The sequence below is a fragment of the Astyanax mexicanus genome, chromosome 10, assembly GCF_023375975.1.
Source record: "Astyanax mexicanus isolate ESR-SI-001 chromosome 10, AstMex3_surface, whole genome shotgun sequence".
Taxonomy (NCBI): Eukaryota; Metazoa; Chordata; class Actinopteri; order Characiformes; family Acestrorhamphidae; genus Astyanax; species Astyanax mexicanus.
The window spans coordinates 42,050,583-42,074,448 of NC_064417.1; the positions used below are offsets into that span (position 1 = coordinate 42,050,583).

The 23,866-nt window shown below is 39.1% G+C and overlaps 2 protein-coding genes across 3 annotated transcripts in view; one reads left to right on the plus strand and one right to left on the minus strand.

Moving 5' to 3' along the window:
* The window catches only part of kctd8 (potassium channel tetramerization domain containing 8), a 57,452-nt gene extending 47,907 nt beyond the window's left edge, over window positions 1–9,545 (minus strand). Inside the window, exon 1 of the mRNA XM_007247447.4 lies at window positions 8,240–9,545. Coding sequence (XP_007247509.2) covers window positions 8,240–9,086 — 847 coding nt within the window. The 5' untranslated portion in view covers window positions 9,087–9,545. The remainder of the gene's footprint in view (window positions 1–8,239) is intronic.
* An 11,376-nt stretch (window positions 9,546–20,921) lies between these two features.
* The window catches only part of loxl3a (lysyl oxidase-like 3a), a 33,270-nt gene continuing 30,325 nt past the window's right edge, over window positions 20,922–23,866 (plus strand). Inside the window, exons 1-2 of one of the 2 annotated variants that reach the window (XM_007247450.4) lie at window positions 20,922–21,177; window positions 22,777–23,059. In XM_007247450.4, coding sequence (XP_007247512.3) covers window positions 22,780–23,059 — 280 coding nt within the window. In that variant the 5' untranslated portion in view covers window positions 20,922–21,177; window positions 22,777–22,779. The remainder of the gene's footprint in view (window positions 21,178–22,776; window positions 23,060–23,866) is intronic. The other variant, XM_007247449.4, reaches the window with a different exon arrangement.

Genomic DNA, 23,866 nt, shown 5'->3' on the forward strand with positions numbered 1-23,866 from the left:
TGTGATACAGCTCTGGAAAAAAATAAGAGACCACTTAAAGATGATGAGTTTCTTTGATTTTACCAAATTGAAAACTTTGAATATAATCAAGAGGCAAAAGCAGTGTGTAAGACTGGTTGAGGAGAACATGCCATGCATTAAAACTGTGATTAAAAACCAGGTTTAATGCACCAAATATTAATTTCTGAACTCTTAAAACTTTATGAATATGAACTTGTTTTCTTTGCATTATTTGATGTCTGAAAGCTCTGCATCTTTTTGTTATTTCAGCCATTTCTCATTTTCTGCAAATTAATGCTGTAAATGACAATATTTTTATTTGGTATTTGGGAGAAATGTTGTTCGTAGTTTATAGAATATAACAACAATGATCATTTTACTCAAACATAAACCTATAAATAGCAAAATCAGAGAAGCTGATTCAAAAACTGAAGTGGTCTCTTAATTTCTTCCAGTGCTTTATATGTATGTGATTATCAGAGTAGAGCAGAAAGTTGATTACGAGACGTGGATTAAAGAAATCTATACTGTTGAAAGGGGGCTCTAGTACCCTTTTGGTGCCTCTATCCTGGATACAAGATGAGACAACGGTTGAGCATGGAGGCATAGGGGTTATGTATGGCACCCTGCATCACATCTGCCCACAGATATTACAGTTAGACCTGTAGATTATGCTCTACACTCGTAGGTTGCTAAGGCTGCTGTAGCCTACCAGCTGCTTCCATACATGCGACCAGGCAGGCCAAAGAAGCGACCGGGTTTAAACCCAGTACCCTTGTGTTGTTTGAATGAGCATTATCGTCCTGAAAAAAGCCCTGTGATGAGTGGCAACACATGTGGCCACAGAATGTCTTGTTGGTGTCCTCATATCAGGTATCAAATGTTTTCAAGTGCATCATAGATGCATGTCTAGCCTATCTAGTCAATGACTTCTTACCGAGGTACACTACTCAAAGTTAAGTCTGTAAGATGCTTTTTATGATTAATGTAGTGGAAGAAACAGTGGCTAATCAGACTACACCTGTAATTATTTACATAATTTACATTTTTTTACATTTTTGGGCTAAGCTAAGTAGTTAAAGATGAGGTGGGGTGGTGATCATCCAACATCCTGACCATACTATCAGTCTTGTTGCTGAATTCAAGCAGGATGAACTATTTTTATTTATTTGATTTGAGTAGAAAACATATCTTTAGTTGCCATAGAAATGCATGTTCAGTATAGAATGGCACTGTGAGCAGCCATCCATCATGCACGAGTCTAAAGTCATCATGCCCAATGCCACCCAAAAGCTAGATGGGTATAAAGCCCTGCAGGACTGGTCTGTGGAGTAGTGGAACTGATGTCTCGTAAGTGTTGAAGCTCCACTACCTCCAATGCCTCTAGTATAGGTCTGCATGGCATTAATGATCCATAACTATATATGCAATATCAGTAGTTGACCTCACTAATGCTCCCATGCCCTGATGTTTTAAATTACATATGACAATGGTCTAATATCTAGTGTATTAAAAAATATCATTATTACTATAGACTGGTTATAAGAATGGTTCTTCTCTAATAATTTACTAGTGGAATGCATTGGCTGTCCTCAGACTATACTCATTGCAAAACCTGCATACACAAACTTTGCATTACAAATGTTTCTGAGGAATGATTGCAGTGTGTAAATCGAGCAGCCGCTCCCATTCCAGTCATTTATGCTGAGATATCTTATCCTGTGCGAATCAGTCATAAATTTTCCTGATGTTCTGCAGTAAACTGACTTTACTCCACCTCCCCAGGTAAAAGTAATCCTGTCTGAATAGGACTGCAGAGTAACTGTAAAGAGGTTCTTCACACATCTTTTGAAGGGTCATCTTTCAAAAGGTCCCTAAGGGAACAAAAATGTTATTTTCTGTGGCATTGCTTGAGTCATCCTTTTTGGCACATTTTTGTCTGAAGACGTGATTTGTAGGAAATCTGAATATCCTTAGATCTTTGGGTAAAAAAGACAAATGTTTCACTCATTCTCAGTTTTTCTCATTCACCACCATCACCACCACCAGTATGTCTATGCATATTTTTAAAGCTTGTGTCATTGGGTAAAGCCAGAAGATTACACAGCGAATATGCAGTGCACTGCTGTGAAGATAAGAAGAAATATGCAGGGACAGTGTCAAATGGAGAACTTCTTAAGCTTAAGACTCACGCTGCTCAGAAAAAAGTTTCTCTGAAATATTTTAATCTGGATTTTCTTTTCACACATAAAGCTGTAAAAAAGAGACAGAAGGAGAAAGAGAGACACAAACTGAAGCAGGATGCACAGCTTTATTATCCAGCTTCAGACCCTGTATTTTTCTGTTCTTGTGACCCCATTAAGGGACAATTTTGTCGCTATTTAGCCGCAGTCATTATCCTATGCCATAACTATCTCTGACGTGCTGAAACAAGTCCATGCCCTTCCTCTGAGCTCCCTGGACAGCCATCATTACACTGACAGGGCGTAGATGAAGATGAGTGGGGTGGGGGGGCTCCCGTGAGGCAAAGACACATCACGCTAAACTCGGACGACAAGCCTGTCAACAGGCCCATGCTGCTGTTGTCCCCTCTGACTGCTCTCCACCTTGCTGCTTCTCTTGCTTTCTCTCATTCCCCTGCTATTAGCCTCTGTAGGGAGCCTGGATAATACAAGGATGCTGATAACTAATAAAATAAACGCATGGCAAGATGGAAATGCTCAAGGGACTCAAGAAGGACCAACTGATGCTTCTTCAATGGTTATTTGCTTGTTTAAAGAGTTCAGATTCAGGCTTTAGATTGGTGGTAAACCTTACAAACTGGTTTTATTTCAGTCTGTATACCACCACCTCTGGTCCTGAAGGCCCACAGTCCAGGACACTGCAATGCTTACCATGCTCCTAGTACACATAAACCTAGATTTATAAATTGACCCTTGTGTTGCAGAAAAAACACCTTAAACTATCTTTTTCCAACTTGAAATTTTATGACTTTTCCTAAAGGCACCCCATCATTAGAAAGAGTGAAACTAGATAGAGTTTATGTTTTCATGTGGGCTTTACACCACTAGGATACAAAGATTGTCTTCTGGGTCACTTTTGACCCATGAATTATAAAAGCACACAAACTCTCTCTAATACACACAGCATCAAACATCATAAGGATAAGGACTCCAGGGCCAACAGTGTATACAGCTGCCCATGTCCAGCACATTTCATCCCATCCACCTTTCTCCTGTTCATCACACCAGCCATTGAAAAAAATCACCTTGGAGAAACAAGGGATGGAGGATTCGAGACTGCTGATATACCACCAAACAAAGGCTGCACCCATTTATACCCCTTCTTCTATACCCAGTAACCTAAAAGAGGCACTGAAGACTACATCTGATCATAAAGCTATAACAAGTGTATGTGCAGATGTAAGAAGAAAAGAGTCAGAAAAAAAACAGGCTCGTGGAGAATATATATACATATTTTATCTTAATTTTTTTAGAGATCAAGGACCAAACCCACTTGCTTGACAGCAAACTGCTGTGTGTGCCTACTACAATAACTACTTTTATAGAGTACGTAGCACGTATACAGCATGCAGCAGAAGCAACAATGAGTATGAGTAGCAAAATAACAACAAAATAATATAATAGAAACATGGTGAATGGTTCATAAAGATTATGGAGGAAATATTCATGAGGCTGCTGCTCAACACTGCTATGCTGGGGACTTTCGGAACGAATATTCACAGCAGGTTTCTTGTGTAATCTGGTGCCTCACAATGTATAATGACATGCCACATGCTACGGGACAAAAACTTATATTGTGCTCCATGATTTTTGCTGTGCTGACCTGTGGGATATACATGTTTTGCCTCCTGCACTGAATGTGGATGTTTTTTTCTGGTCTTATTTTTTTGCATGGATAATAATACTAGTAATTCTAGCCAGATGCCACAGATCACAATCATTACCACCCACTGTGTGCTCTGTCCACTGTGAGAGGTTAACAACTTCATCTATGGCATATTCGTAGTACACAAGTGACAACGTGTATTGAGAAATTATAAATGCCCGCAAGACTGAGGACACAGAATGGAATAATATCCCAATAATGTTTGGCATGGTGTATTTTATATGTTCTGAATGAACAACTCTGACAAATTTTCTCAGCTCCAGTTTAGCATGTGATGGACATGTTTCATGTTCCTGTGCACAAGACGGTGTGTTATTTTTTTCCTGGTATTTTAGACCACTTCTGTTAAACCATTTGTGTGATTTGCATGAAACATTTATGCACTGTAAAAAAGAAACAGTTGGTGTTTTGAAATGGTAAAGAAAAATTTAAAAGGTGTTGAGATGACTGTTTCATGACTGACGAAGAAAAATATATTGCAATATTGTGACTTTTAGCCACATCGCTTAGTTCAACTTACTGCATCTGATGCTTCTAAACTCACCAGTGGTCTCTCTCTCTCTCTCTCTCTCTCTCTCTCTCACTTTCTTCTCTATTCCATTGCTTTCTCTATCTTTCTCCTCCATCTCTCCCATTATTGATCTTTTCTCTGCTTTTCAGCTCCTTTTCCCTCAGAGATCTGCTGCTTGGCTCTGTGTCCTCATACCTTTGCTTGCTTCATCCCTCTTTCTCTCTCTTTCTCTCTCTCTCTCTCTCTTTCTCTCTCTCTTGCTCCGACTGCCCTCTTCTGCTCTTTTTCTCTCCAAGCGTTGGCTCCCTCTTGTCCCTGTCTCTGACGCTACATCCACAGTAGTGAACATTTACAATACAGTCTGACAGAGGAGGGGAGGGGATAATGGGTGACAAGAAGAGAGCTCTATTTACAAGCTTAAGAAGAAAGATTGAAAGAGAGAGAGAGAGAGAGGGAAAGAGAGAGAGAGGAATTGAGAGGATATGCAGGGACTTCAGAAAGTAAGTGACTGCAGTAAAGGGGTATTTTATCTTCATTAAGCATCGCTTAAGGCACACACATGTTCCCCTATTCAAACACACACACACCTGCCTCATTATCTAAGCTGTGCAGTGGTGGGATTAGCGCTGAAGTTCTATTAACTTACGCTACACCATGCCGTGCTTCCTTCTAGTCAATCACTGGCACACGTTTTATCAGCTTTCCCTCCATGCTGTCAGTCTGCACACTCTGCCTTATCTCTCTGTACACCCTCACAGATCCACACCCTCACAGTTCCACGTACAGACACATGCATGTATGTATAAGGAAGGCCCGCTCAGCCGAAAGACTCAATAAAGCTGCAGAGCTTGAGAGCTGAGATTTAGACCACAGAATGAGGAGTAAATATGCTGTGCCCTGCTAATCATTTCACTTTCTAGATATTGCATATGGTACTACTCTTCCTCCAGACTCTGGTCCCTTGATTTCCAAATAAAATGTAAAATTTTCTGATGATCAGTGACGGTTTGGAGAGTCATGTCATCTGCTGGTGTTGATCCACTGTGGTATATCAAGTCCAAAGTCCAAAAAATCTTACGGCACTTCATGCTTCCCTCTAATGACAACTTTTATGGAGATGTGAACTTCATTTTCCAGCAGGATTTGGCACACTGCCCACATGGCAAAAAGTATCAATTGGTCTAATATAATATTCAAATTTTCTGAGACACTGATTTTTGGGTTTTCATTGGCTGTAAGTCGATGTATAATTATCAACAACAAAAGAAATAAATGCTTAAAATAGATCACTCTGTGTGTAATAATGATATTCTTATTTTGTGAGATGCACCTATATGTACGAGCTACACATACAGAAGGCGTGTGTAACGCATGTGTGACCCATATGTAAGGTATGTGTAACACAACATGACAGACATCACATGTTGGAGTTGTAGAGGTTCCTAATGGTGTCCACTGATAATCCATTCCATGCAGCATGAATATTAACACAGTTCCTGCAAATTGTGCAGTAGAGGTGGAGGGTTGAAAGTGCATTCAAGCATTTCACACATTGCACTTTCAGTCAGGGATAGGTTTGGCGATGCAGTTGGACATGTCGTAGCATCTGTGTGTTCAATGCAAACTCTTAAGATTGTCTGGATTGTGCTGCTGTATAATAATGTTCCAAAGTGTGTGTGTGTTCAGAAAAGGTAAGGCAACTGGTTGCAGAACCTTATCAATGTATCGTTGGGCTGTCAAAATGCCACAAATGTCATGGACCACACCATGACACCATGCCTTCTGGACATGTGACAACAAACTGTTCATCTTGGTGCTGAGCACTGGACAAAAGCTTGACCAATCACGTGTCTGCCATTTACTGTAAGGCCTTGTTCAAACCATCTCCTGAGTTAACACTTGATCAATTTACATACTAATATATATATATATATATATATATATATATATATATATATATATTTTTTTTTTTTTTTTTTTTTTTTCACGGCACACACATATATAAATAGTATACAGCTCTACTAAATAGTGTACATCCAAACTGTGTTTTATAGCTACAATACAGTATTGCAAAGCATTTTTTTTTCCAGTTATTGGGTGAACTGGCCTAATATTTAATTTCTTCAGTATCATCCATCCCTATCATGCACTGTATAGAACAGTGCTTGTGTCAGCCACGTACAAAAGGATGCTTACCTTACACAATGAATAACATATCTGAAGTGAGCAAAAACAGTATGCTGATTACAAACGGTGACGGGAGGAACATCATTTACTGTTTAAAGCAGAGACAGCAGCCCCCAGTAAAACTACTGCTATGTGGGATGCTGGTGTAATTTTTGGGCTTCTATCCACATTCACTCATTCAGGCCCAAGGCACAAAGTGCTCCAATTATTACACCCATTTACATGCACTGCAGTGCAACATAAACTCCCAGCGCCCCTATACATATGTAAAAGTAAGAGAAGTGAGAGAGAGGGGGAGAAAGAGACAGAGGTGGAGAGAGGGGAAAACTGCAGAGAGGCTAAAGGGAATGAGTGTGTGAAGTATAAAGAGTAAGAGAGAGAGAGATGTAAGGTGGAAGGGCTACTTATTAGAGCCATGAAAATTGATGCATTGATAAATCACTGCATTAATCTTAAAATCAGATTAAATAACTGTAATTTTTAAAAGGTTACACCCAATTAGAATTGATTGCACATAGTATGTAATAAAGTGTATCCTCATATTCTTTCTGATGTCAAATTCCTGGGCGACACTCAATCATTACAAAGCCTGGTATTTTGGGCAAGTATTGTATCCTGCTACTACACAGACATATTAGAATATAATAAACACTTAGTTTCTTTCCACACTTACTATTCAAATTTATAGTGAAATTTATAGAGAATATAGAAGCACTTTGTAATTCTATGATTACAGACTGTAGTCCTGTATATGTTTATTTGCATACTTTATTAATATATGTTATATTCCTTTCACTCTGTTCTTCAATTCCAGGACCCCACAGAGGAGACCACCACAGAGCAGGCTTTATTAGGGTAGTGGGTCATTCTTAGTACTGCACACATTAAACTGTCATGGTGGTGGTTAGTGTGTTATCCATCCACCCTATTAGACACTCCTACCTTCTACCCACTCATTCACCTTATGGATGTTAAGTCCGAGACAGCAGCTCATCTATACCAGCACAGTTTGTGATGATCATCCTCTAGTCCATCATCATTAGTGGTCAAAGGATGCTGCACAAAAGATGCTGCTGGCTGGACATTTCTGGTTGGTGGACTATGCTCAGTCCAGTAGAGACACTAAGGTGTTTAAAAACTCCAGCAGCACTTCAGCAGCAGCACAACACACTCTTAAACACCCTCATCATGTCAGTGTCACTGCAGTGCTGAGAATGACCCTTCACCCATATAATACCTGGTCTGTGGTGGTCCTGGGGGGTTTGTTGAAATCCCTGTTCATACAAAGTTGATTAAACTCTTATAAGCCAAGTATCCCAAAAAACGTTGTAGCATTAAGATCCACTTCACTGGTACAGAGATTTTTTTTTTATGTGAGGTTTGCTCAATCAGTTAAGAGTCACAAGTCAAGAGATGCTTTTGGGAAATCCAATCTGTTTATTACCAGGTTGGAATGTTACCCCATGGGACTATGTTGCAAATGATGATGACCCTGATGTGAACTGCTCCCCCAGATCAATTTGGAAGTTTCTGTTTATTGTTTTTAATCCAGAATTAAACAAAGCACTAAATTATTTCCAGAAGAACAATGTTATCAATGTGAGGTCAGAGATTTACGCTTCTGTTACTTACTGAAGAAGATGTACTCTGTGTAGCTGCTCCAGATTTTGTCGTCCCTGTACTGGTTGACGAAGGCAGCTGTTCCTGTTGAGTTGCAGGCCACCATGTTGAAGCCAGACTCGCTCAGTCTGTCGAAAGCCTGCTCCAGGTGGGTGAACTTCAGGTAAAAGCGTGAGGTGTACTTCTCAGGGGGTCGGTCAGGATCACGGCTCTCATTCAGTGTGTCTCCAAAAACCTCCTTGGCCAGAGCAATGCGACCGCATACCATGATCCTGGCTACACGCCGGAACTTGGCGTCTGTCTGGTTGTCCCTTACCATGGTGTAGGAGCCACGGTAGCCTATAGTGATGAACCCTGACCTCTTATCCTGGGCAGTGGATGAAAAAGGGCCAGAGACAGCCCCGGATCCACTGGTCCGTCCCAGCTGGAGCTCGCTGCTCTGTGAACTCTCCTCGATGTCGCTCTGGCAACCCTCGTCGTTAAGCGAACCTTGCTTGGCCACTTTTGGCCCAAGAATCCTGAGAAGCTCACCCAGCTGGAAGTGCTCAGCCTCCCGCTGCAGCCTCTCACGTTCCGGGAAGTGCTCGGGCAGGACCAGCTGCCGGTCTCGGAGAAAGTCCAGGACGTACCGGAAGAGGAAGCCATCGCGGTCAATGAAGAAGCGACCACGGCTGTCTCGAGGCAACTCTCGGGGAGCCCGCCGGGCGAACATGGCATGCAGCGGAGTGTCCGGCACACTCAGCAGGGTGGCCCTCTTGGTCACATAAACCTGGCCACCCACGTTTAGCTCGATCACCTCCGGAAAGGGAGGGCAGTTGGACACCTCGCTGATGGGCAGCACCGTCTCCTTCATGGCCATGGTCCGGCCGCAGAGGGTCCCGGCAAGGAAGGAGGAGAGAGAAAGTGGTGGCAAAGTATGGCAGATGAAGTGTCTGCAGGAAGATGCGCAGGAGGTCAAAGAAGAGGGCGGTGATGATCCATGGGAAAACAGAGCAAAGAGGAGGAATAGGATGGAAAGGTTACAGAGGTCATGTGAAGCTTCTGAGGGGCAGAAGTTCGAGGTGTGGGGGGCACATCTCTGCTAAAGAGATAGAAAAAAAAGAAAGAAGAAAAGAAGGATAGAAAGAAGAAGGACAGGGTACTATCAAGTTCCTTCAGCAGTAGCAGCAACTCTGCGAAGAGAGAAAGCAGAAGAGTGAAGAGAGGAACAGAGAGTGAGAGAGAGAGGGAGGGAGAGAGTGATGCAGAGAGAGAGAGAGAGAGAGAGAGGGAGGCAGGGAGGGAGTGTGAAGCCTCACTGAGAGAGACCTCACATCATTTGTCCAAGGTTTGGGGGAAGCCACAATGACATCATGTGCAAAGTGAGGGAGGCAAGCAGGAGCAGCCTGATGGCTCCACCTTTTAAAGGGCCAGCGGTTCACTAAATAAACCAACCTGCACTACTAAAAGCCCCTAAAACCATTCATATATTTACAGACGGATGTTCACACAGCTGCTGAAGAGCTGTCGGGTATGGAACCCGATAAGCTCCTTTGTACATTCAGCTCTATTTGGGGGAGCAGCATAAAATAATTGCCTGTGTGAGTCACACAGTTGGTGCCTTATTAAGTTGGATTTCTATTCATGTTCTGGCACAGGCGAGGATGAAAACAGGCACGCAATGTGATATTCCCTGGAGAATAAAGACAGATTAGCTGTTTTTCTCACATTACCCCTGCCAAATCATTAAACACACACACAAACACAAACACACACACACACACCGAGCACATACGGCGCACACATCTACCCAGACCATTTAAAATCTAGAATACCAAGAGCTCCATCTAATGGACATACGCAACAATGAGTGAATTACACTCAGGCAGTCTTGAGTCTCAGCTCAGTGTGAAATAACATGATTAAATAAGAATAGTTAGAGAAAATTAGTGACAGACTTAGATTTCTTAATAGAAGTGATGATGGGAAGCAGATTTAGATTAATGGACCTTAAAAATAATTTTGTTTAACCTTAATTAAAAAAAATAAATAGGTGAACTGGAGATTTTCTTAAGAAAATTAGGACTTTTTGTTTTTTTGTGAATTGCTTTAATGAACATTTTTAGGATTTGAAGTGTCCTTAATGAATAAACCTTTGTTAATTTGCCTCAGGGGATACAATTATGGCTACACTATACTGAAAGTGTAGTTTTTTAAATATTTAAAAATACAGGACTTTACACCCGAAGTCACAAGAAGTCAATGACTTACCAAGACTTGCAATCTAATAATTATGCATTCTGTGTGTATGACATAAATTGTACAGGATTTAAATAATCTGTTTGTGATAAATATTCCATGAAAATGAGAACAGTGTGATTTTTGTCTTTTGTATTAGGCAGCTAAATAAAAAACATTCTGCAATATATCTGTTGAACATGTCCACATTGTGATGATGATGCTGAAATAATATAAATGTATTGTGTATCCCTAATTACAATACCTACAGCACTAGGTCTGTTTTCATTAGCTTTTCAAAAAAATCTGAAAGATTTTGGATTATTTTTCATTACAGCATTCTGCATGTATCTTTCTGCCATGAATCGCTTTTACAAGTGTGTTTTTAGTCATTTTTGTCTATAAAAATAGAATTACAATGTCTAGCACATCAGGCATTGTTTTTATATAATATGCAATATGTTTTAATTGAACATAATACATTTCTGATGTGCTCTATTTACCACCACTGTAAGCAACCTGACTCAGTAAGTTTGTATCAAATGGAGCATTCCACATCAAACCATTCTGAACAATACTGTATATATCTTAATTATTTCATTTTCCTTACGTTGTTTTTATGTAACAGGGCTGCAACTGATGACTATTTTGGTAGTCGATTAATCTGATGATGATTATTCAATCACTGTTTATCTGTGATAGTGTATATATTACAAGACAATTTTCTAAAATACTTCACAGCATCTGTTACTGAAGGATAAAATACTCCCAAATAAAAAAAATACCAGGAATTATGGATTTATTGGTGTCAGTTTCAGAATTTGACAACCAGTATTCTTCACTGCAGGTAAAGAATTCACCTATTCCTTTGATTAGCGCCACCAAGTGGATAAATGAAGCAGGAACTTTAGCAAGTCAAATTTGGTGGGAGTTTATAGAACCTATGTATGTATGTTTCAACAAAAATACTTATATTTAACAGCACGTATTAGGTTGACGTGTTGACAAATCAATATAATCGGCATGGTCCATTATGCAGGATAATCTCTGCACTCCTAATGTATGGTATTCTGTATTTGGAACACTCTAGATTTCTTAGCTGAGAAACAATTTGGCTCTTATAAGAGTTAAATCACCTGTATTTTGCAACCTTACCTGAGTACCGTCACCAGGCGACATGCTAAACATTGCAACACCTCACTCTAATGAATCCCGCAGGAAAACTCCCAGCTCTGCAGACATAAACACACACTCAGCACGTGTGAGGACACGCTGCTGGTGGCGAGCGTACACTGTGTGATTTTAGGCCCATTTTTTGGGATCGGGCTAAGTTTCAACTTATTAATTTATCATGCATTGTGTATTAAATATGGAGTAACACCTTATGACCAGAAAAGAAGAAAAAAAAAAGACACATGAGCTAAAAAACAAGGGCTAAGGAGTAACAGTGAGGTTATGGCAATGTTGGAGCAGTGCCACAAGCCGACTTACCTCAACCCCTCACACTGCGCATGCTTACCTGTTAGTGTTCGCTGTAGAACTGACAGACCACACTACCCACACCTATCCTGCAATTTCCTTGTCCATATGTTTTGTCGCTTTCTATTTTTAGAAGTTTCTCTGTACAGAATGGCACATATTGCCAAGACAGTGTGTTTCTCCTTGTTGAGCATTCTCACATTCTCAGGTGAGCATCTCCTTACTTCCAGGTTCATCTACTTCTTCTTTTACTTTGCAATTCTGAATACAAGAGTCCGACATGTCGTGTATAGATGTACAGTGTGAGCCTTCAGGCTGTATCAGAGCATCACACCCCTGGTGAAAAAAAAATATATATTTAATTGTACTTAAAATATATTGAGAAATGTCTAAGTATGCTGTAAATATACAAACAGATTTATGCACTTATTTAAAATATATTAAAAGTACATTAATATTAACTTTTATCAAATGTTTAAAAGTAAACGTTCATGATCGATCATGCTTGATCATATAAGTACCATATACTGTATTTAAAAAGAAAAAGACTACTATGAAATACACTTTTAGCTTAACGTAATTTAATATACTTCAAAAATACTTATTTCCTAATATATTTGTGTACATTTTTATCAAGGTGTGTTAAAAACGACTGTTACATTAGTTTTTCGAAAGTAAATTAAATTACTATTACTAATTTTAAAAATGAAAAAAATGTAACACGCTAAAAATTGTAGTACTGTATATTAAAATATATTTTTATACCCAACGAAGTAAACTAGAAGTGTGCTACTTCCAAAAGACAGGAACAAGAAGCATATTTGTACTCTAATGCAAATAGATCACATATATTTAACATCAATTCTTAGTACATTCCTAATATACTCTGTATATAATAGTGATACAGTTGTAAAACTCGTATAATGTATTATAATTTTACTGTAAGCATATTTAAAATATGGGGTTGCATACATTAAGTAGTATGTTTAAATGTTTCTTAAGTATATTTAAAATAGTTCTGTTTTACTACAGCTAAGTACATATAGCACAATTTTAGTAAGACTTGTACTATTTTTATACAATTACAGTATAACAAGTACAAAAAAAGTTGTTCCATTTTGGCACTTTTTAAATATATTTGTTAATAATGTGGATACAAGAACACTTTAGTGCACCATAGAATAATAATGCTTAGTATATGTTAATCTACGTCTTTTTCACTAGGGGCCGATTAGTGTGAGAACATAAATCATGAGCTGCAAACTTTTAAACCCTGTGATTTATCTGTACAGTTTGAGCTGGAGCTGAGTAATACACAGTATATGCTTAACTTAAGTCGCAGAAGACTTTACTGCAAACACACCAGTCTTAGATCAGCACAGGGTTAAATTCCCCAAAGATCTTCTACTGTATTAGTGCAGATTGGATTGCGCATGGTGCAGGATGGCCTGGTCCACGACACCTTCAGAAGCTGGTCGTTTATCAGTGTCACATTAAGCCTCCTGTCCTGCCTTAAAGAGCTACTCCGAGAGTAAACAGCAAACAATAAACACCTTGTTTTCAATGCTGATCTCTTCCTCCTTCCTGCTGGCTGTGTTAATTTACAGAGAGGTAATTATACTGAGTCGATATCTGTGCTCAATCCACTGTTCGCCTGGCTATTAGCAGTGAGAGGTGGTGGCCGATATCAGCTCGAGGGGCGAGAACGGGCTAATTGATCTGACCTAATGACTTGTGGCAGGCCGCTGCGCTCGGTTTGGAACACAGCCGGCATGCTGACTCAGTCCTGAGACACGGACAGGTCGAGTGATCTTAGGCCCATCGGTTTTCACGGTGCAAATCCTGGCACTGTTCCAAATCCTGATGGGTCTGATTGTAAAATTCAGGCTTTTTGATCAGACAGATCTTTTCAGTGTAGCAATATATGTTTTTACATTTCTTTTCACCATAGGAATAAATAGAGTGCTCCTTTTTAAAACACAATAATACAAATCCACTAGAAACACCCAATCAACCAATTAGGGTCCCTCAACCATCATATGATAACATGCTAGCCATTTACAGGGATAGCAAAGAGCAAAGGGATACCCACACACCATTAACAACTAACAACTCCACAACAATGACAAGACCATAGCAACCACTTGGGATACCACATCAATTATTACATACAGCAAAATAATATGTATTTAAAAGGGTAATTTTCTACATATTTTCTTAATACTTTATTTGCCCACAGACATTACATATTTCTGACATTTGGGTTTGTGTATTTGATTTATTTAACCTTTTTATCCAGAAAGGCATGTTTGTGAATGGCCACTTTTCAGACTAATGAGGTAATAAGATGTTTTTTGGCAGTAAACATTTAGTGTATGAAAATGACTCTTACTTTTCTTATGAATAGATTAACTTATAGGACTTGGCCAATCTACAGGCTTCAAGTGTAGGTGATACAAAACCCCTTTTCTCTGCTGTCAGTCCTGGTGTTGTCAGTCTGTCTGCTCTAAACTCACACATTAAAGATTTCAACTCCCAGCAAGCACTCACACCGGACCTTCCGGTCTCTGCTGATCACAGCTTTCACACTCTCAGAGCTTCTGATTGCCCACACCTGGTCTTGTAAGTATAAATACTCCTCTGTTTTAGTTGCTCCTCGCCGGCTTTTGAATGTATCTAGCTCTTCTATTGGGCTTTTCTCTTGCCTTGCTCTTTGTACCATTGTTTTTTTTGCCAACCTTTATTTTTGCATTTAGACTACTCTTTTTGCCTTTCCCTTTTCCTGTTGGATTGCCCTTGTATGAACCTTTTCTTTTCTCACACTGGTATGTTATTTACTATTACTGCCATTTTGATACTGACCCTGCCTGTCTCTGACTACCACTGTAAGCCTTAACCCTTTGTTAATGAATTGTTTTTTTTTTCTTTTTACATTTTTTAACATTCTGAAAACTTTGAGGGCTTTGGAGACTCCTACAGGATGATTGGAGAAGCTGCCTGTCCACTCTCTACTCCACTTAATAATTTTAAATCAGTAACAGGAATCAACCCAAATTCTGCATGTTTGTAACTGTAACAAAACACAGCACGGGAAAGTACATTTTATGATATTTTTATATTTTCATTATGTTGCAGATTTACTTCAAATGTTTTAAATATTTTTTCATCACAATTGCAGTAATGTTTCTTATCAAGCATGAAACCTTTTTAATTAATGCTTGATTAGAAATTCTCAAGATATAGGCATGTAATATATAAAAAAAAATCATGTTACATAAAATCGTTTCCTTTCATATACTACAAATCCTTCTCTCTTTCTTTAACTTTCCTCTCTTTACTGCAGTGCTTTTCACTCTGCAGGCCCTTCCATCTCCAAACTCCCACCTCCCCACGTGCTCTGCTCAAGTGTTCCCCCAATCCAGCACACCTCATTCAGCTCATCAGCTAATTGCCATGTCCTTTGTGATCTGAATCAGGCAGAAGGGGGTCGAGACGGGTGAAAAATAGTACCTTACAGCCTCCCAGCTGACAGCTCACAGCTCGCTATGCAGCAGATGAGGTGTTGATACTGCCAATAGGGGAGCAGAGAAAATCAGCCTGGTTCGGGTCTCTGAGTGAAAGCACGAGACTGAACGTGATCACTTCTCCTCAGCCAGCTCATTATCCTCCCTTCACACATCCAATTCTGAGTCAATCAGCGCTCTCACACTCTGCGGCGCGTGTCGCACTCCAGCCCCATGATTACATTCGGAGGTAAGGCGAGGGGCCGACTCGATAGCTGCTCTCCAGGTGCTTAAGGATGTATGCATGGCTGCCTTTATGGCCGCGAGACAGACTAAGTGACATTGACCTGCCCTGCAGAGCCTCTGCTGATGATGCAAACTTCCCCATCACAGGACTAATGGAGTATGGGCAATGACACAATGAATGTCACGATGTGTCTTGAAGGTATGCTGGTGCCTTGTGATGTCTTCTTTATGGGGCCATAAGAGCATGTGCATATCTTCTTCATCTCCACAGAGTGTGGAAATTAAACCAGTGGGTATTAATGGGTGTGTAATAGAAAAAAAAAAAAAAAAAAAAAAAAAAGTATTTTGTCATTGCCCACAATCAGTTTAACCTACAGGGGGTTATATTAGAGCATAAAAAAGTTTAATTTTGCACAGTCAGATTATTTTAGATTGCTATCTCTCACTGTAGATAATAGACTGAATATGTAAGGCAACAGATATTTTAAAAAGATATTTAATATAATACAATTTTAATTTGAATTCTGGGCCAAAGATATATATCTGGGCATTTCCTATGTTTTTTTTCTCTTGATTTTTTCTTGCTTCACAAACTTGGTGTTTTCCAGCCATAAGATATGAGATGAACAGGGATAGAATAAAACATTACATAGTAGAAACCTAAAAACGAAAGAAAAAGAATGGCAACTCCATTTCCATTTGCTTGGTTGTTGCTAGGTGATCATTTGGCATTGTGGTTGCCATGGAGTTGCCATGGACACGTAGCAGTGCATGTCTGTGTGTCTTTGCTATCATAATGACAGGAAAAGTATCCCTTGTGCGGCTTGAAACACACAAAAGTGTAAAATGTACTAATTCTATTAATTAATGTGTTTTGGGTGTATCATACAATGAACCAATCCCTTTACAATTGCCATTGCCTTTAAGAGTCAAGAGTTTGGTGCATTACTATTTCAGGGGTGCAGCAGCCTGGATATGTCCAACGTTTCTCAGCAGAAGAAACTGACCTGCTCATTCACGCTCAATCATTCTGTTGTATCACTGATGTAAAAACAAGTAGGCGCTATGCTATTTTTTGTGCACTTCTATATCCATGTGTGCATAACAAGCAGGGGCAACCTGTATTTTTTATGCCAAGATAGCAATATGCTAGAAATTTTCCTGAACACACCTTATTTCGAGACCACCAGCATAGATATATTCACAAGCGCCTTTGCTATTTAGATAACAGAGTTGGACAACATGAAATTGACTGTTGGCCGGGTGTAAGATAGCAATGAGCATTGTGGTGCACCTTGCTCAGGGTGTAAGATGGGGCCCAGTGTTTACAAAAGGCATCAAACACTAGCTCATATATGACTGTATACTTTTATAGATTTGTCAAGTGTCAAGAGTTATATGCTAAATTTAATGTGATATTCTGCCTAGCGTTATTTGGACACTATATCCTTGGGACAACTGAACACCATGAATGTGAAGTGTGACCACTAAATTATTTAACTGCAGCTGGGGAGACCATACCATCCTCTTTTTCCAGAACATGACCTAAAAAATGTGTGATTTTGAAAAAGATGCAATTTCTGAATTGTCTAAAATGTCTGTGATTTGGCTTTTATTCCACAGAGACACTTCTGCTTATTACTTATTACTGCTTATTTCCTGCTTTTTGCTGAAAAACAAATTATGGGCATCCTAACAGCTGCCTATGATTGGCGTTGCTTTTACTACACTATACTTAACAAGACTGAACTGTCTCTTACACAAGATGTTTTATTGTCTAACATGTTGACAGACTGACATTAGTCCCAGACTAGCTTGTTACAATCATTACCCATTATCAGCTGAATCAGAAAATGTGTTTTTTTTTGTTTGTGCAGCTTTATTGAGGTAGCCAGAAAGCCCAGTGTGTTCATAGTGCACTGAAATCTTTTGGAAATGCACCTACTGACATTATATAAACATTGATTTTGGTAAATCATGTCTCTACATTACATAATTCATGTCAACCAATTCATGTTTTAGCGTTTATGTAGCTCATTTTCCAAACATGCATTTTATAAATGTTTGCCTCAGCAGATACAGATACATAAATAGCAAATACAGTGGTTGAACAATGAAACTGAAACACCTGGTTTTAGACCACAATATTTTTTTGTGGTGACGGACAGTTCTGGTGGAAACAGGGGAGTTGAGGTGCACATTTAATTCTGTCGTGATTTGGGCAGCTGTGGTTTTATGTTTTTTGCATTCAATCCGGGTTAGCACCCGAACATCCCTTTCAGACAGCTTCCTCTTACAGCGTCCACAGTTAATCCTGTTGGATGTGGTTGGTCCTTCTTGGTGGTATGCTGACATTACCCTGGATACCGTGGCTCTTGATGCATCACAAAAACTTGCTGTCTTGATCACAGATGTGCCAGCAAGACGTGCACCAACAATTTGTCCTATTTTGAACTCTGGTGTGTTGCAATATTTTGAGCAAAACTGTGCTCTTACGCTGCTAATTGAACCTTCACACTCTGCTCATACTGGTGCAATGAGTAATTAATGAAGATTGCCCACCAGGCTGCTCCAATTTAGCCATGAAACCTCCCAAAATAAAATGACAGGTGTTTCAGTTTTATTGTCCACAACCTGTAGTAGATCTCACTATTCACCTCTTAATTACCATGTTGATGCAACCTTAAAAGAACATGACTTGTGAAAATGTGAACATACTGTATATGCTTTGGAGAACATTTTCAATAAAGCATTAAATACCACCAGGACCTCTCAGAAGTCTGCAGTGCTGTGACTTTGGGTCTGCAGACAAAACGAGCTTTCTGCAGAGATCCTGAGTGATGGGTGTGGATGGACAGTGAGAGAAAGAGACAAGCAGAGAGAGAGACAAGGAAAGAAACAGACATAGGAAGAAAGTGTGTGTGTGTGTGTGTGTGTGTGTGTGTGTGTGTGTGTGTGTGTGTGTGTGTAAAGACTAAGAGTGACAAAGTGAGACAGAAAGTGTGTGTGTATGAAGAGGAAGTAAGAGAGAGAGAGAGAGAGAAAGAGAGAGAGAGAGAGAAAGATAGAGAGAGAGAGAGAGAGAGAGAGAGAAAGAGAGAGAGAGAGTGATGGTTGTAAATGAGCCCTCTGTGCCGCAGGGCTGGTGTTCCCTCAGCAGGGTGAGGAGATTGAAGATGAGCTGATCAGAGACAGCAGCCTACCTGCCTGTCTAACTGCTCTGAGGGCAAAGCAGCCTGGAGAGAAGTAGGGTCACATGAAGCCAGCCTGGTGCCTCTGAAGATCGTTTTTGTGAACATTTCACACTGAGAGAGAAATGAAGGAGAGAGAAAAGAGACATTAGTATGACTTGTTAAGCTGTTTCAGGCGCTGAGGAAACTGCAGAAGCAGTGAAGAGCTTGCTGAGGGTAAAATGAGCCGTTAACTTCTAGCTGGGAACCACCTTGGCTTCACATGGACCTTTTGTTACAAAGAGAGAACAAATCAACATGTTCTGGTCCTACATTTGAAAATTCCAATTTTAGGTTTAGTTTGGCAGCATATTTTCAAATAGTCTGAAAATATTTACTAGCTGTAAGTGAATATCAGAGGTGGATGAAGTACAAAAAACATGGCACCACTTTAAAATAAGACTACCTTTATAAAGGGTCTATAAATGGTTTACAATTAGTTTATTAATGGTTACTAATTAGGTTGTAAATGCCTTAAAAATAATTAATAATCAGTTATAACACATATGTAGAAAGGGCAATAATGGCCTGTTGTTTATAAATGACTAAAAGAGTTAGTGGTGGAATGATTAAACCTGGGAGTTAAATGGTTAAACTGATGTTGACTGATGGAGAATATGGAGATGAAGAAGCAAGCTGAGTTAGATGGAGAAGACAAAGTAAGTTGAGTATCTTACAAGATCTGAAGTTTAACAATACAACAACAATAGATGGCTGGGGTTTCACTATTTGGCAAACAACGGGTCATTGTTGCCCTTTCTATGTATGAATTATAACTGATTATTAATGATTTTTAAGGCATTTACAACCTAATTAGTAACCATTAATAAACTAATTGTAAACCATTTATAAACCCTTTACAAAGCTAGTCTTATTTTAAAGTGGTACCAAAAACATGGACTTGAAGTACAGATATTCAAGCTAAAAACTACTAACAAATCATTCAGTGGTGCTTGAAATTTTTCTGAACCAATCTGCATAAATGTGACCTAAAACATCATCAGAAGTCCTAAACATAGATCAAGAGACCCCAGTTACACAAATCAGACAAAAAATATTATACTGGGTCATTTATTGATTTAAGGAAATGATCCACACAGCAAAAACAGGAGAACTGGTAACTAACAGGAGAATAGTTACCCAAAACATTTCTGGTAACAATTGATCAGACCTGGATTAAGGTCAGGACTTTGACTTGGCCATTAAAAAAAAAAAAACGTTGTCTTTGTTCTTCTTTATCAAATCTTTGGTTAAACAAATTGTGTGCTTAGGGTCATTGTCTTGCTGCATGACCCACCTTCTCTTGAGATTCAGGTAATGGTTAACAGATGTCATGACATGTCGTTTCCTTTGGAATTCTCTGATATAATTCAGAACTCATGGTTTCAGCAGTGATGGCGCACATGAAGCAAAACAGGCCCAAACTATGATACTATCACCACCATGTTTCACAGATGGGATAGGGTTTTTATGCTGGACTTTGTAGAAAGTTTAAATAGAAATGTTGGTCTCCTCCATCCACAAACCTTCTTCTAAAAGCATTTTGGCTTGTGCATGTGATCTTTAGCAAGCAGCAATGTTCTTGTTGGAGGGTACTCAGCAAAATACAACATTTTGGTTTGTTCTGCAGTTGTTATAGCAACAGTCCAGCAGATGTCGCTGTTCTTCATTAGCGAGTTCTGTTGTGCAAGCACTATAATCATGCGAAGGCCTCATTTATCTTATATAAAATCCTATATACTTCATCTTTAACCTAAATCATTCCATTTTAAACAATGCACAGATTCTATAATCGATAATCTCACAGTATTCTCACACTGCAAACCCACCATGAATTAAACAGCAACCTCTGCTCCATCACTAACTTCCCGCAGGGAAACACGTGGATCCAGCAACGATCTGGCAAACTGTTGAAACTGCCGCCAGAGTTCCAGCCAAGACTTCATATGAGCTGCTGTCAAGATGTTTGTGTAGTATAGAGCAGTCTGCGCCTCCCCCTATAAATAGCTGAGAGCAGACAGTGAGCCTCACCAAAGTCCCAGAGCAACCCCTGCCTCCCTCCAGCTCTCTGTCCAGCCTGCCAGCTCCAGCCTCCTCTCTGGCTAGACTCTGGATCCCCAACTGCTCTGAAAAGCCAGCAGGACTGATCAGATTCAGGAAAAGGAGGTTTAATCAGTCCAGCATCTTGTTGATTTGATCAGAGAGAATCTATAATTCCATAGTAACTTGTGACATCAGGCAAACTCTGCAGGGGGAGGAGGCCTATTCAAGACAGGTAAGCTTGGCTGTGCATCATCCTTACCCTATACTATCAATAAAATTATTTAATATTTATATAAATGTGTTAAATAAGTGTGTTGTTAACAATGAATGGATCTAACCAAAATTTACTGTTGTGGGAAAAAGTTCAGATATAGTTTTAGGTGTTATAGACCATTAAGTAACAGATAGAGGTGAGCAATTTGATAAAATATCATACTGTTGTATGATATTGTGATACACTTTTGTTTTTGTACTGTTTTTGTACAGCTCTGTAAAAATTAAGAGACCATTTCAGTTTCTGAATCAGTTTACCTGATTTTGCTACTTATAGGTTTATGTTTAAGTAAAATGAACATTGTTGTTGTATTCTATAAACTACAGAAACAGCTACAAACATTTATCCCAAATTCCAAATTAAAAAATGTCATTTAGAGCATTTATATGCAAAAAATGAGTAATCGCTATAAAAAACCCAGAAAGATGCAGAGCTTTTAGACCTCAAATAATGCAAATAAAATAAGTTCATATTTATAAAGAGTTCAGAAATCAATTTTTGGTTGTGGAAGTTTAATCACAGTTTTAATGCACCTTGGCATGTTCTCCTCCACCAATCTTACACACTGTTTTTGGATAACTTTATGCCTTTACTCCTGGTGCAAAAAATCCAGCAGTTCAGCTTGGTTTGATGGCTTGTGATCATCCATCTTTCTCGTGATTATATTCCAGACGTTTTTAATTTGGTAAAATCAAAGAAACTCATCATTTTTTTCCAGAGCTGTATATACTTTCTGATCATATATCATGTTATATATTATATTTATAATGTGTAAGAAACATTGACCAAAACCATTTAATTACAGAGAACTTTGTGATTAGTCCTGTTTAAAAAAAGGAGAAAGTTGAAGTAAGAATCTACCAGAAATTCTGCATAAAAAAATTGCGAAACATATAGTGTATCACGAAAATGCCTTACTCTAACTCTAAAACTTGGTTTTATTTTAATATCAGTTACTTAATTAATGTAAAACGGTAGTGGGTTTAATCTGTTGGAACTAAAAAGCAGTGCTTGAGGTGGTCAATATAAATATATAAATATTTTATTGTATAATGTCAAATCTTTGTAAAACATATCGTAAAAACGTACAATCATTTTGATTATGATCATGTGTACAGAGATAAATATATTGTGTATTGTGAAAATGTTTGTATGTACTGTTATATAATATTTTATCACCCAGGCCTAGAGATACTGTAACTATGGATTGAACTTCTTTTGAACTTCTTCTTTGTGCCTGTCCTGCACAGTTTCAAGTATTTTTTTTTGCCTCAGAACATCTGTTTCAGCTTGTTAGGGGCTTTTGTCTGATGCTTGACTGAGCTGATGAACTGGATCAGATGTTGGGGGCAGGGAATGCTGGAACATGTGTAGACCAGAGGTCTCCTGGAACTAGTGATAAAGGCCATTGATTTCATATGTTTTATAGAATACAAAACGCAATATTGTGTAATAAGTAATGCTCAGTAATATCTGGTTAATCATGCAATTTTTTTTTATACTTCACCATGTCTCTCCCTCTCTCTCTCTCTCTCTCTCTCTCTCTCTTTGACTCAGGTCATGGGTAAATCTCAGTATGTAGTGGTGATGCTGGCGTGTTTATGGCTCCCCTCCACTTTGTGCCAGACGTCCTCCCTTCAACATGAGCAGCTAAAGTTCCGTCTGGCCGGCTACCCACGCAAACACAACGAGGGCAGGGTGGAGGTCTTCTATAGCGGCGAGTGGGGCACTATCTGTGACGATGACTTCACTTTATCTAATGCCCATGTGTTGTGCCGCCATCTGGGCTTCGTAGAGGCCCTCAGCTGGTCACATAGTGCCAAGTATGGAGCGGGCACAGGTTGGTAGAACATGATATTTGTCTTTGTGATATAGAAACAAAGACTGTACTTATGTGTGCTCTATATCCTTCCTATCATAGTACAAGAACAGTTTTTGTTTTTAATGTTTGTTAAGAACCTGTTTTGTGTCATAGACATGTGTGAAGTGTGAAGATGTTTTAAATTAGAAAAATATCCTTGGCCAAGGCTCAAGATTCATCAGTCCTGGCCTTTCTCTAGGTGTTCTCTGGTAAATGTCAGTCATGAATTGAGATTCTTTTTAAAGCAAGAGTTTCCTTCATGCACTCCTCTCATGAAATCTTGAGCAGTTTTTCTTTTTCTGATGGTAGATGCTGTGCTTTGACATCAGCTGTGGTAAAAGCTTCCTGAGGTCCTGTAATGACATAGGATTGTTGGAGGCTCCTTTACAAATCTTGCAGTCTGCTGTCTTGGGCTGAACTTTCTAGGTCAGTCTGACCTGGCCATGTTGTTAAATGTTCTCCACTTCCAAGTTGTTTTTCAGACGGTAAAACAGCTCATTTCTTTGCTTTGGGATCTTTTATATTGCCCCCAGACTCATCTTGTTATAAGCAGGCAGTACTCAGACATTTGCAGATGCAAATAACTAACTTTATTATATAAAGGGCTAAAACAAAGAGTAGAAAAGAGTAGAGAGTAAAGTGTGAGAGTAGAGTGTGAGATACACAGAAAAAGGGTCATAAACGAAGGCAGTTAAGGGAAAGGAAAATAATGTGTTGTAAAGAAGAATAAATCAAACAATACTCAAAGTTTGTATGTGCTGAAGGGTGGTCACAGGTGAAATCAAT